We start from the raw sequence: 13,072 nt of genomic DNA on the forward strand, positions 1-13,072 counted from the left end.
TTTTCTCCGCGTGTTGTTCTTGTTTTTCTGCTTGACTCTGCATCAGTTAACAACACTGTCAAAAATACCTTGAACAATGGTAGCCCTGAAGAGTGTTATTTTAATGGATTTTTCGAACGGTCACACTTTAGTAGTATATTAAAATTCTAATTGGAAGCCGTGCTGTGTAGCTCTTAAGCAAATTTTTATTATTAATAATTTGATGTTTTATCGGCAACTATAGCGGTTGTCTGTACGGTTTTAAAATTCATTTCAAGTTCAACCTTCTAGGTATAACGACTGCTGGTGGACAATAAAAGTGTGAGCCCGCTTCTTTGATTATAAATGTTATCTGTTTGCAATAATCGGCAGCGAGAACATTCGTTAGTCGCTAATTAATAATTAAATGAACAGAATATACTAGACAATAATAATGAATTTTATTTTAATTAATTGTTTTGCAGCTGTTTGAAAACTCAACCAAAAAAATGTCCAAAGAATTAAACGTGATGCCCTCGGGCGACGCTGAACTAGACGAGCAAATCTCCAATTGGCTTAATTGGGATGGCAACCAACTGACAAGGGATGAAATTTTGAAGGCCGCTCATCATAAGGAATGGGACACGTATGTAATCAATGCATATTAACAAAAGTTTTATGCTCATAAATTTTGGCCTTCTGAACTATAAACAGTTTACGTTGCCGACTACTTAAGCGCATAACTTTTGGCACAGCCGGTTTGCGTGCAGAAATGCGAGCTGGTTTTGATTCCATGAACGATCTTGTTGTTGTCCAGTAAGTGTGCACTTTTCTTAAATAAACATTATTATTTTATAAACAATAAACACTAAAATTATATTAATGTCTTGCAATTTTCAGAACCGCCCAAGGTCTTTGTGAGTATATCAAGCAACAATATCCCAATGAATTAGATTGGTCTGAACGTGGCATTATCTTTGGCTATGATGCACGTCATAATAGCAAACGGTTTGCCGAGCTATCGGCTTACGTATTCCTAAGCAACAAGTTCCGTGTTTACATCTACAAGCGTTTTGCTGCTACACCTATTGTGCCATATAGCATTACCAGCTTAAATTGCTTGGCAGGCGTGCAAGTTACCGCGTCTCATAATCCCAAGCAGGACAATGGCTACAAGGTTGGATCGAATGTAATTGTTTAATAGATTCGTTTACTAATTTAAGAAATATATTTATAGGTTTATTGGACCAACGGCGCACAGATTATCTCACCGCACGATTCCGGCATACACAAGTCCATTCTAAATAACTTAAAGCCAAAGCAGGATTATTGGAAAATGGCAAACTTATGGTATCAATCGCTCTTAAGCGATCCTTATGATGACGTGGTGCCCAAATATTATGCTGCACTTAAACAGGAAATTCCAGCCGATCTACTAGCAGTCAATAGCGAAGGCACCTTGAAGTTTGTCTACACTGCAGTGCATGGCGTTGGTCATCCCTACGTAAAGCAGGCCTTCGAGCAGGTAAATCTTATGCCTTTTGTACCGGTAACCGAGCAGGTGGAACCAGATCCTGAATTTCCCACCACACCCATGCCCAATCCAGAGGAGGGCAAAGGTACACTGGTACTTGCCATTAAGACAGCCACAGAGCAGAATTGTGAAATAATTCTAGCCAATGATCCTGATGCAGATCGTCTGGCAGTGGCTGAAATTGGCGACAATCAGGAGTTTAAGCTCTTCTCAGGCAACGAACTAGGTGCGCTTCTCGGCTGGTGGGCGCTCGAGCTGTATAAAAAGCGTCACCCCACTGGAGATGTGTCCAACTGTGTCATGATTGCCAGCACTGTTAGTTCCAAGATACTCAAATCCATGGCTGCTGTGGAAGGTTTTATTTTTCACGAGACGCTCACTGGATTTAAATGGATGGGAAACAAGGCCATTGAGGAACAGCAGGCTGGCAGGCAGGTGCTATTTGCTTTCGAGGAAGCTATTGGCTTTATGTTGTCCACCAATGTAGTGGACAAGGATGGTGTTAGTGCTGCAGCACATGTTGCCACCATGGCCAACTATTTGCGAAGTGAATATGGCATGACTTTGCAACAAAAATTGCGTCATATCTATTTGACCTATGGTTATCACACCAGCATCTGTAGCTATGTTATCTGCCATGAGCAGCCGCTGATAGAGCAAATCTTCAAGCGTTTGCGCACCAACAACGACGGCCAGCAGAATACTTATCCCGAGAGCATTCTAAACGGAGAGTTTGAAATTGAACATGTGCGGGATCTGACTACAGGCTATGACAGCAGCACAGAGGACAACAAGGCCACGCTGCCGGTGAGTTCCAGCTCGCAAATGATAACATTCACCTTTAAGAATGGTCTAGTGGTTACACTACGCACCAGCGGCACAGAGCCCAAGATGAAGTTTTATGCTGAAATGTGCGGCAAGCCGGATAATAAGAACTGGGAAGAACTTACGGCCACTTTGCAGCGTATGGTAGACGCCATTGTCGATGAGTTTTATGAGCCAGATAAGCATGGATTACAGCGTAAGGCAGCAGATTAGAAACCCAAGGACCCAACCGAATCGATGACCTCTTGATCTACTAGATTTTAATGTTAAGTTCAATGTCAAAACCAAATGTGTGTCTATAATATTTATACATGTCTATAATTTATTAATCAATGTTACGCTCAAAATCTATTTAAGCATATATAGTGTTTATATAAGCGGAACTTTTAAACAATAATAAATAACTATATATATATATGTATGTGTATTGCATTATCACAATAAACTGAGTTAAGCGTGTGTGCTATATTTAAAACAAATATTATTATAGTTCATTGGCTTGACATAATAATATGAGGAAATAACGCCACTGTTGCCTGGGGGTTTGATAAGTCGCATGACTTTAGATTGACTATAAAGATAAAGCGCGGTATGGGATTCAGTCCATAGGCGTAGCCAGGATGTAATTTCAATTAATAGTGGTCACTGCTGTTTTCAAATAAAACACTACTTACCTTATTTACCTTGTGAGTCTTACTCAAATTATTATAGTTATTTGTTTTATATATATGTATATGATAGCAATTTTAATACCAATATTTTTTTTCTTGTTTTTCATAATTTTACAAATATTTTCATCACATGGTGGGGGCCGCAACTCCCTTGCCCTTTCCGAGCTACGCCCATGCTCCAAACTGCTTGTAAATAAATAAACAAGAGTATTAAAGCTGATTAAAAAGTTTGTTTTGCTTTTTTTATTATTACAATTACATTACAAAATTACAAATGTTATGATATATATATATATATATATATGTATTCTGTATAAATATGCAGGTTTTCTTTAAAATATGTAAAATGTATCTAATGTATCTGTTAAAAAAAGCATTTAGCTAGAAATTCAAAATATAAATGCAAAACAAAATGAAGCAAAAAGTTCGCTAAATAGTTTATAAAATTGCATTTTTTTTTTTTTTGGAACCGTAAGTACTTGTAATGCTAAAATATCGTTTTGTTTTTGTGACTCTAAAAATATAAATATATATTTTTTGTATATAGTTTAGTTAAGTTGGCAATTTCGTTTGCTGTGTATATAAAATGCATTCTTTAGCAGTCTTTTATCTTATGTTTAATGTATTTGTCACAAGTTGCATTCGAGTTACGTTTTGTCTATAACTGTTAGTTGGGGGCAAGTGTTACTATTTGAGTTAATAAAAGTCTGTGTCGAGTCGCCTCAAGAGTGCTTGCTACTCACTCCAGTGGCAAGTCATTAAAACTTACTTAACTAATTTTATTTAGCTAAAAATAATAATGCTGCACACTTAATCTTGAAAAGAAACAAAAGGCTTTTACAAAAATGTAAGCTGCATTGGAAATATATGTATATGTTTCGTAGACTTAAGCTTAATACTTTGGGAACTTGTAAGTCAGTTGTTGTTGTTCTTGTTGGGACGTGTGATATGTGTGCGTTAGGCTTAGACTAAATACACTGGGACTTGAGCGTCAGTTGCTTAAACTAAAGACAGACATTTAACTTAAAAGTCTAAGGAAATTTTAAAACGCGTTTAAACAAAGTTTAAACGTGTTTACAAAATACTGTTAATAATTTGAAGCATTTATAAACACGTTGAAGCTTTTTTTAGACAAACACATGCAAGTACGAGGATTGCGTTTGATTGCTGTGCGTGGGCGTCACCATGGGCGGTGTTCTAGGGTTATGATTATGATGATGTTGATGTGGCTGCTGTCATACGGATGTCTCTGAATTGAGCTTGAGTACAAATTTGTTGCTCTTGGGATCCACAACCTCCTCAGCAAGATTGAAATGCGGCAACTTTTGCACGGTGACCATCAAGGAGACATCGTTTTGTATGAGCTGAAAGGTGCATTCATTGCTTATGGGCCTGGATACAATATCATCGCAGATGAGCGACCACGACTGCACCCAGCGACGCTCCTTTTCGCTCTGCATGACCGGCGATTCTGTTAGATATGGCTCCAGAAAAGCGCGTGGCGACAGATCATGCTTTAGGCAATGCGCCAAGTGCTTTAGTATGCTCTCAAAGGTATGTCTAGGCTGTTGCCTGGTGACACGCAAATATTTCTGCAAAGCACGCGCCATTGATGGAAACACCGCCTGCGCAGCTTCCTGCGGATCCAATGGCAAAGCTGGTACGGGTTCGTTGTGTATGCGTTTGATATGTGTAAAGGCTTCCTCGGCAGCAGTGATTAGTCTAGCACGTCGCTTCTTAATGCGGCGCTCATATTCGTGCTCCTCGTAGAAACGTTCATTGTGACTCGAGTCACGTCGCCTTGCATTGGCTGCTAGCACAGCACGGCTTTGGCTTTGATGCTGCGAATTGTTGACGCCATCAACTTCGTAGTATTTGAAGCTATTGGAAATTTTGTTGCGCTGCGACTTGGATATGGATATAGGTATGCGTTCAAGATATGGATTAAAAATTGGAAAATCCACGTAGTAGTGTTGCAGCACCCAGACTGCGGCACGCTGTACGCTCAGCTGTCCCAGCATATAGGAGCGTGAGACGCCGTCTGGTGAGCGTATGATTTTCACATAGTAGTTAGGCTGCTGATGACGCAGCTCCAGAAGCACTACGGCTACATAGTGTATAAAAAGCAACGTGTCCACAAAGTTGGTAGCATATCCCACCAGTGATTTATAGTCTACGGCATCACCGTTAGTTTCCACAACAATCTTGGCTCCATTCGTTACCTGTACAATGTAAAACAACCAATAGGCAAATGTACAGATGGTGACCAACAGCAGCACAATGGCGCGATACAGAAAGATGCGTGGCATGGTAGCTGCAGTGCGTCTCATATAAAGCGCCCATAAGCCAATGGCTAGCAGGAGCAAGCGTGCTGCAAGCGAAACTAGTTGACCCTTGCATTGCTCGCTGCACGCCAGTAGCTGTGTGCGTACAGTTTGCGTCAGTTCCGGATGGTCAAAGGCTGATGGAAAGAAGCCTATATGCGGCATAACTACCATGGCCACGGGCGAGAAGAAGGCGGCACAGCCAAGCAGAAAATAAAATGTAGACTCCACATAGCGACGACAGGCAAATCCAAAGCCTTTATCGTTCTCACGATGCCACATATTGTTAATATCCTCCATGGAGATGCTCTGCTCCGAAGTGTTGCCGGTCACAGCTGTCGTATTCTCACCCCAGTTCTCATCCTGTGGCAAAATTTGCACTTCAATTACCTCCTGTCCATCGCGGTTTTCATCTCCTACTCCCGAGTAAATGCATTAATATTTATAAAACTTACATTATTTATTGCTTTACCTGTCATATTCACGCTGGTTTGATATGGTGATGGTGCCATGTCGCTGCGTTGGCTTTTTCCGGATTTGGAATGCGTACTGCGATGTGAGTGTCGAGAACGATCTCTGTGGTAGCCGTTGTTTATACTACCACTACCACCACCACCACCAACACCGCCTCCACCACCTCCGCCGTTGTTGTTATTATGACTGCGAGAACGTCGCGAGCGTCCACTCTGTTCGGACTTTACAGATTCGTTTTCCATTGCAAATTTGCAATTGCTTTAGCGTAGGCGTCGCTACCGTTCTCGTTTCCACTTGTGCGCGCCTTGCTGTTGCTCCTTAATTAACCGACCGTGCTGCTATTTAAATGTCTAAGTAACTGTAATTACAGCCAACGCCAGCAGGTTTTTCACATACATGCATGCATTTGTAATGTGCTTTTGTGTTTGTGTGTATGTACATATATTTAAAGGTATTTTCTGCCTGTAAAAGTAGACGCCTTTCTTTTTTCGACAACAATTACATTTACTAACGGCGCAATTTGTTCTTTTAAATGTTTATAATCTAACAAGGCAGTACATTAACACTTTCCCACAACTACATATTGCTTTCATTTATATTTTCACAATTTACTTAAGTTTAGAACACATTTTATTGCTTTTGTTGCAGTCGCCGGACAGTGTGGGAAAAGTATTTGCATTCAAGCCTTAGCCAACACTATTACTGTGTTCTTATTGTGGTGGCTGGCTAATAAGTGTAATTATTAATTCAAATTCAAAATTATTTTGTATAAAATTATGAGCGGCAGTTATAAATATATATTTTTATAGATGTTGAAGTTGATAAAATTAATTAAAATACATTTAAGAGTTAAAATAAAACATGAATTTTCTTTTTTTAGCCTTAGTCGGCCACGCCATCACGCCTTCGATAGCTCAGTTGGTAGAGCGATGGACTGTAGTTAGTTTCAAACTTGATAGACATCCACAGGTCGCTGGTTCGACTCCGGCTCGAAGGAATTGAAGTAATATTTTTTTTTAATTTTTGTATTTTTTTCGTTTGCGTTTAAAAAATATAAAATTTTAGCTTAAACATCTTACAAATGCTGCTATGCAGTGATTGCTTTCAGCAACTGTCGTGACATTTGATTGGTGGGACAAAGACGAATCGCACATTGGATGAGCTTCAACGAATACTGCTTGTCTACATGCTCCAGAGCTCGACTGGCATAAATGGTGCTCTCAGCTTCCTCCTTGGTCTTAAAGCTAGGGTACAAAAGAATTGGTTAAATGGTTGTTATGATACTTAAATTTAGAAATTTACTTGGTCCGTAAGTTATGATGTCCTAATTTGAGCGCTATCAAACCCATGTTGGCTGTAACACATTTATAGGCATCATCATCTTTGAAGTAATCTAGAAGAAATTTAACAAGCACCTTACGGAGACCGTTGTTTTGAGGAAACATGCGCACACGAGTTTGTAGGTAGGTCAGAGCACGTCGAGGTCCTTCCTACGAGTGAGATTTGTGTTGAGATTCATTATAAAATGATGCTTTATAGGCTTACATTAATCAAATAACAATGGGCTGTTAGAAAGGCAATATCAGCACAGTGTGTCTCCTTGAATTCATAGGCCTTAAACTCGGACAGAATATGGTTAATCAGCTCGTTGTCCTGATGTAGTATACCCAGAGCACAGGCAGAGAACAATGCATGTATAGGCACGCCTTTTAACAATATGCTGTAAGACAGAAGAGGTAATAGCTGATATAAATTGCAACAACTTAAATTGCTTACCATTGATAGAGCAAAGTCTTAGTATCGGTGGCACCTTGGAAAGCATAAACCATGGAGGCCATAGCAACCAAAATAGTAGCAGCCTTTTCATCATCATGGCCTACAACGCTGCCAAGTACTGAATTGTAGATAGAATACGATTCCTGTAGTTGCCCAGATCTATAATAGGCCAGGGCTAAGCCAATAATGGGCTTAAATGTGGCATGAGCAACGGTATTTAGAGCGATAACCGCCAGATCCGGCTGACCAAGCTTCAAATACAGATAGCCTAAGTTTGTGTAAAGCTTGTCACGTTTCTCTCCAGGCTCGCAGAGCTGGCAGGCGCGGGTGAAGGCGTTTATCGCTTGCTTATAAAGGTGCTGACGTGCGCATAAAAATCCTTGAAATGTAAGCGATGAAACGCTTGCATCTGCCTCCTCATTTTGCACGTACCTGTAGGTTAATTTGATGTGAGTAAAATGTATATTTGATAAATACATGTAAGAAACAAACCAATTTATGGCATCCAAAGCATAGATATCCGCATGCATATGGTCTATTGCATGCTTATTATGTGGCTTAGAGCGTAGCTGCGGATCTGATAGCACATAACAAACCCAGTGTGCAAAGCCCAAAGCTGCCTCTGGATGATAATCAAACTGCTGGCAGTGTCTAAACAAATCAAACGCTTCCTCCTGTTCACCGATAGTCTCTGCTACCAAAGCCTGCCCTATCCATGCGTTTGCATAAATGGGACTTGATTGTTGTGCACGCTTGAAAGCTTCATTCGCTAGACGTATGTTTCCCACTTTAATATAGAGCACGCCTAAGTTAGTCCAAGAAGTGTACGATTTGCGATCCAATTCTATAGCTTGTATAAAACAATGCTGAGCCACAGGCAATTGCTCATGTACGGTATGCATGTTAATGACGCCCAACAGATTCCAATTTTGCCAGCGACTGCTGCACTCCTTAATGGCCATTTTGCAAGCCTTGGCAGAGGTCTCTAGATGTGTTTTCGCCTCCTCTGGCATATACAAAGCATAAAGGTAGCTACAAATCGCCAATTCATACCAGAGAAACGTATTTTGTTTAAGTTTCAATGCGCATAAAAAGAATCTTTGTGCCAACTGTAGCAGATCTTTGCGTGATAGATAAGCAATTGTCTCTTCGCGCTTAGCCAAGCTCCCAGCTACATCCAAATTAGCCAGCGACTGTGGCAGCTGCGATGTTTGTACAAACACACACGCCGTTAGGCGCCATAACCAGACCATGCCTTGTGCCTTGGGTTGTAAAAATGCAGTTTGCAGATGATCCATAGCTAGTTGCATATGCTGCTTAGCGCGACCGTAAAGATTCTGTGATTTAAGATTATTGGCTAGGCCTATGTGAGCTTCGGCAGCCCCTTTCAAAGCAGGCAAGTAGGCAGGCTGTTTCGTTAAAAGTGTTTCAAAGTCGGCAATAGCCTCTGGATACATCCGTATGTTCTGTAAATTTAGAAAATAATTGTTAATATTATTTACATTCTTACATACAACATTATTTTTCATGTATATAATTACTGTTCGTATTAATGCTATTTGCAACAACGCATAAGAATTCTCTGGCGTTAGCTCCAATATTTTTTGAAATACTCTTATGCCAGAATTGTAAGAACCTCTTGCCACATAGGCATCTCCCAAAGATTCCCAGTAGACCATACAACGAAAGTCGTGCTTAATGGCAATGCGAAAACATTGTATAGCCTGTAAAGAAAAAATATATAAAATAAATATATATTACTGACTTGAACAATATGGCTAACAATAAGATCATACATTATCCCATTTCTTGACTTGCAGAAAGTGCAAACCCAGCTTATACTGCAAACGCACAGCATCATCACTGCTCAGGTGACGTAACGTGCTCAGAAGCAAAGCCTCATTAAGCTCCTCTTCGCCCAACTGTTGATAGATTGAACTCAACGCATCCACAGCTGATTGGGCTAGCGCATTTAAACTAATGCACTTCTCATAGCATTTGCGAGCGCGTGGAATATCTCCATTAAGCTGATATAAGTGTGCCAAGTGCTCAAAGCATTGCGAGCTGTATGGACGTAATCGTGTAGCCTGCAACATACAGTTTAAAGCCTCTGCAAACTGTTTTTGTTTAAGCTGCAGCTTTCCAGCCAGCATTAGCGCTTCAAATGATGTATTGCCAGCGAGGGACTCTAAGGCTTCAGCGGGTGAGCTAAACAAACAGAGTTAGTAAACTTTAAATAAATAAAGAAATACTTACAGTAAAAATTCCGCTTGCGCAACGACATCCAGTGGTAAGCCTTTCAATTTCTGTTCTTCTCCAAACTTATGGTAACAGCTAAGTAAAAAAGTCGTTAATTTAGTAAGCCAAGAAGTGTAAATAAGAAATTTTCCTTCTCACCGGGCCAATGCATTCACATTAGCTGGACTTTGCTCAGATTTACTAAGCAGCGCCACCGCATCATTTAGCTTCTGCGTATCATTTTCATATGATAGACACTCTGCATATGCTTCATTTTTCAGTCCAAGCTCTTGCCAGAGCAACAAGGCCAATTTATAGGCGCCGAATTGCATGTGTATATATGCCAGCAGCTTCAGCGTTGGCTTGTAGCTCGCAAAGTGTTGTTGTGATTGGAGAGCAAACTGCCTAGCGTTCAAAAACTGTTGCTTTTCATATGCATCGAAAGCCTTTACTAACAATGCCAAATTTGATTTGGGATTGAGTTCCAGAAGCTGCACAGCGTAGCTTAGTATAGGTGCCTTTAGTTGTTTTTGCCAAGATTCGCTTTGGGGCTCATTGTGATATTCGCAGTAAGTTTTACAAATCCATTCATAGCCATAAACATCGCGAGGATGAGTTGTTGTCATGTTGACGGCGTGACACACACAAGAAACAAAATCCTGTTGCTTATACAGCCATTTTAAATAGCGCTTGTAGACCATGCACTGTAGACTGGCATCTCCTAGGCTCAAAAGAGTTTCCATGCTGTTTTTATACTAAATACATAAAGTTTAAACTAAGTTTGTTGACCATTTCTTAAGCCATACAATACGCTTACAAGTTCACTTTCTCCTGCCGTAACCTCTATGTCATTGGTAAGCCATATTCTGCCCATGTACTCCTGTAGCTTTTTGTTGTCATCGTGCATGAGCGCTCGCTTCTTGAATAGACTTAAACAACTTAGAGACAAAGCTGCATTTGCTGCCAAGCCAAATAACTTTTCATAGTAATCCAAGCTTTTTTCACTATATGAAACAAGCATAAGTAAAATATTATTTTCTGCAAAGTATAACTTACGGCAGCAAATCCACCAGCTGATCGTAAATTTCTGGCAGTTCTTCTGCCGGTGCGCAATTTGCCAAACCTTGCAGCGCCACAGTTGCTGGTCCCTCGGTATATTCTATAGACTTTCTGAGGAACTTTGTTGCCTCAGCTTTGTCAACGCTTTGGTAGGCAGCTCCCAGCAACAGGTAGGCCATATTATTCTTGGGCTCAGCTTTAAGTAGGCGCTACAAAAAATTAGTTGTGAACAAAAACAATAACATATCGTCTAACTGTTTAACTATGAACAACATTTACATTGCACTTGTGTATGGCATCGTTATATTTAGCTAACTTTATGCTGTCACGTATATCCTTAATCAAAGCTTTGGATTCCTTGCTAGTCATTTTAAAAACTTTTTTTATAATTAAACTTCAATTTGTTTGCAAATGCTAGAAAAACAGTGTGTGCATACAAAAAGTAGCTATCTCACCAACTATCGATCAGTTTTTTTTTTTTTGTTTCTATGTATTTATCTAAAAAGCTTGAGTAATGCGACATAAAAAATATGTTTTACTTTCAAAAAAATAACATGATTAACGTTTTTATAAATTATAAGGATCTAAAAATATGTTAAAGGCACCGAAAACATGGCACTAAACAGTGTGTGCACACCATTTTATATTTAAGCTTAAAACAACACTTGAAAACAGCTGATGAATTAATAAACAATTGACAGAATTTTGAAATGGAAGTGTAACAATTAAGAAATAATTGAATATGCGCAAATATCAACAGCTTGCCTTGTTGCTGGTCTCCTGCTTTAGCATTGGTGTGCTCTTGATGTACAAGAGCGAAAACAATCGTTTGAAATATGTTTTAAAATACGTGAATTTCTTTGGAAGAAATGATGCTGCCGTTTTAAGACGGATGCACAACAAGACAGAGGATGACCAGAAACTGTTTGTGTCGGCACTATCCAAGCCGCTACCGGTGTGGCAGCTAATAGGTGATAATTTTCATGCTTACTCGGCATTTTGGTAAAAGTCTACTATGAATTTTGTGTGACTCATTAATGGCATAGCTATCTTGTAGGAATCGCAATGAGCTGGTTGCCGGTGGAGATGCACAAGTGCTTGTTGTTGGCAACCAAGGTGCTGTAGTGGACTTTCGCTGCAGTTTTGATGTTGGCGGTCGCAAAGTGCAGGGTAAATTTCGCTTTCAACGTGATTCAACTGAGAGCGTCATTGACGACAAGTCCAGCACGTTTACCAACTATATATTCTTTTGCCAAGTTAGCCGCAATTTTGGACACCCTGAATATGTATCTTTTAGCGATATAACAGCACCAATTAAGCGGCAAGTTAAGCTACGTTTGCGGCACTTAAGACCGCAGAACGTGCCGGACAAACCTCATACTCTAAAAGCCACACCTACCACTGCGCCGGTAAAAGTCCGTTTGCCAGCAACAATTTGTGTGGATTTGGTCAACTTCAATATGAGCTCACATTATGCCCACAATGTAGACGCGCTGTTGCAATTCTTTCTCTTCCATCAAGCACTTGGTGTCGAACACTTTATGGTTTATAACTACGATGTCTTGCCAGAGCAAGTGGTACTCATATTGCAACGCACGAATATGCATTTGTATGCGCTGCCATTTAATTTTCCATTTGAACAAATCAATGCTACAACCCGTTTACGCCAAATTCTCCAGTCGGATTGTCTTTTGCGCAATTTGAATTATGCCGCATTTACCATGCTGTTAAAGCCTAACGAACTCATCTATCCCAGTAGTCACTTTATAGGCAAACTGAGCATGCAAAATCAGCTGCGTCACTATGCCACAGAGATCTCACGCTTTGAACTAGCCACATTTGCCGTCTGCTTTGATGAGCACAAAAAGCTGCTTCTTGACAACGTGCAATATGATCCCGAGGTGAAATCGGCTTATAAGCTGTTTTTGTATCGCCTGGAATTGCCGCCCGCGCAGCTTTTGCTGCCAAAAGCCACAAGCGTGGAGTTACCTTTGTCAAATGGCTTTGCACATCGCTATGGGGACTGCCAAAATGTGGGACATGATGGCTTGCACGATTGGCGTAACGGTCTGCGACAGGATCTGATGGATCATATTGACAGTCTGCGTGATGAAGTTGATTTGTTAATTTAAATTCTAGATGCTAACTAGCTTAAGCCGCTTTTTTATATGAGATTATTTGACTGCCATAAAAAGAGACAATTGTCTAAAGCA

The 13,072-nt window shown here is 40.2% G+C and overlaps 4 protein-coding genes and 1 non-coding gene across 5 annotated transcripts; 3 read left to right on the forward strand and 2 right to left on the reverse strand.

Annotated features, from left to right (window-relative positions):
• Positions 1–156: 156 nt before the first annotated feature.
• Positions 157–2,732, forward strand: LOC108595067 (phosphoglucomutase-2). Its single transcript, XM_017980212.1, has 5 exons — positions 157–300; positions 444–604; positions 673–774; positions 859–1,135; positions 1,196–2,732. The coding sequence occupies exons 2-5, from the start codon at positions 468–470 to the stop codon at positions 2,528–2,530; spliced, it is 1,851 nt and encodes a 616-aa protein (XP_017835701.1). The 5' UTR covers positions 157–300; positions 444–467; the 3' UTR covers positions 2,531–2,732.
• Positions 2,733–3,504: 772 nt separating this feature from the next.
• On the reverse strand, positions 3,505–6,419 carry LOC108595065 (vang-like protein 1). Its single transcript, XM_017980211.2, has 2 exons — positions 5,785–6,419; positions 3,505–5,728 (listed from the first exon to the last, which is right to left on the reverse strand). The coding sequence occupies exons 1-2, from the start codon at positions 6,026–6,028 to the stop codon at positions 4,224–4,226; spliced, it is 1,749 nt and encodes a 582-aa protein (XP_017835700.1). The 5' UTR covers positions 6,029–6,419; the 3' UTR covers positions 3,505–4,223.
• A 270-nt stretch (positions 6,420–6,689) lies between these two features.
• Positions 6,690–6,783, forward strand: Trnay-gua. Its single transcript has 2 exons — positions 6,690–6,726; positions 6,748–6,783. It is a non-coding gene; the product is annotated as a tRNA-Tyr (tRNA).
• A 71-nt stretch (positions 6,784–6,854) lies between these two features.
• Positions 6,855–11,276, reverse strand: LOC108597768 (tetratricopeptide repeat protein 37). Its single transcript, XM_017984481.2, has 12 exons — positions 11,139–11,276; positions 10,857–11,068; positions 10,618–10,804; positions 9,960–10,555; positions 9,819–9,896; positions 9,359–9,770; positions 9,104–9,286; positions 8,055–9,028; positions 7,563–7,994; positions 7,332–7,506; positions 7,089–7,276; positions 6,855–7,030 (listed from the first exon to the last, which is right to left on the reverse strand). The coding sequence occupies exons 1-12, from the start codon at positions 11,226–11,228 to the stop codon at positions 6,874–6,876; spliced, it is 3,684 nt and encodes a 1,227-aa protein (XP_017839970.1). The 5' UTR covers positions 11,229–11,276; the 3' UTR covers positions 6,855–6,873.
• Positions 11,277–11,528: 252 nt separating this feature from the next.
• On the forward strand, positions 11,529–13,015 carry LOC108596831. Its single transcript, XM_017982953.2, has 2 exons — positions 11,529–11,861; positions 11,917–13,015. The coding sequence occupies exons 1-2, from the start codon at positions 11,602–11,604 to the stop codon at positions 12,989–12,991; spliced, it is 1,335 nt and encodes a 444-aa protein (XP_017838442.1). The 5' UTR covers positions 11,529–11,601; the 3' UTR covers positions 12,992–13,015.
• The last annotated feature ends 57 nt before the right edge of the window (positions 13,016–13,072 follow it).

Source organism: Drosophila busckii, chromosome 2R (assembly GCF_011750605.1).
Source record: "Drosophila busckii strain San Diego stock center, stock number 13000-0081.31 chromosome 2R, ASM1175060v1, whole genome shotgun sequence".
NCBI lineage: Eukaryota > Metazoa > Arthropoda > Insecta > Diptera > Drosophilidae > Drosophila > Drosophila busckii.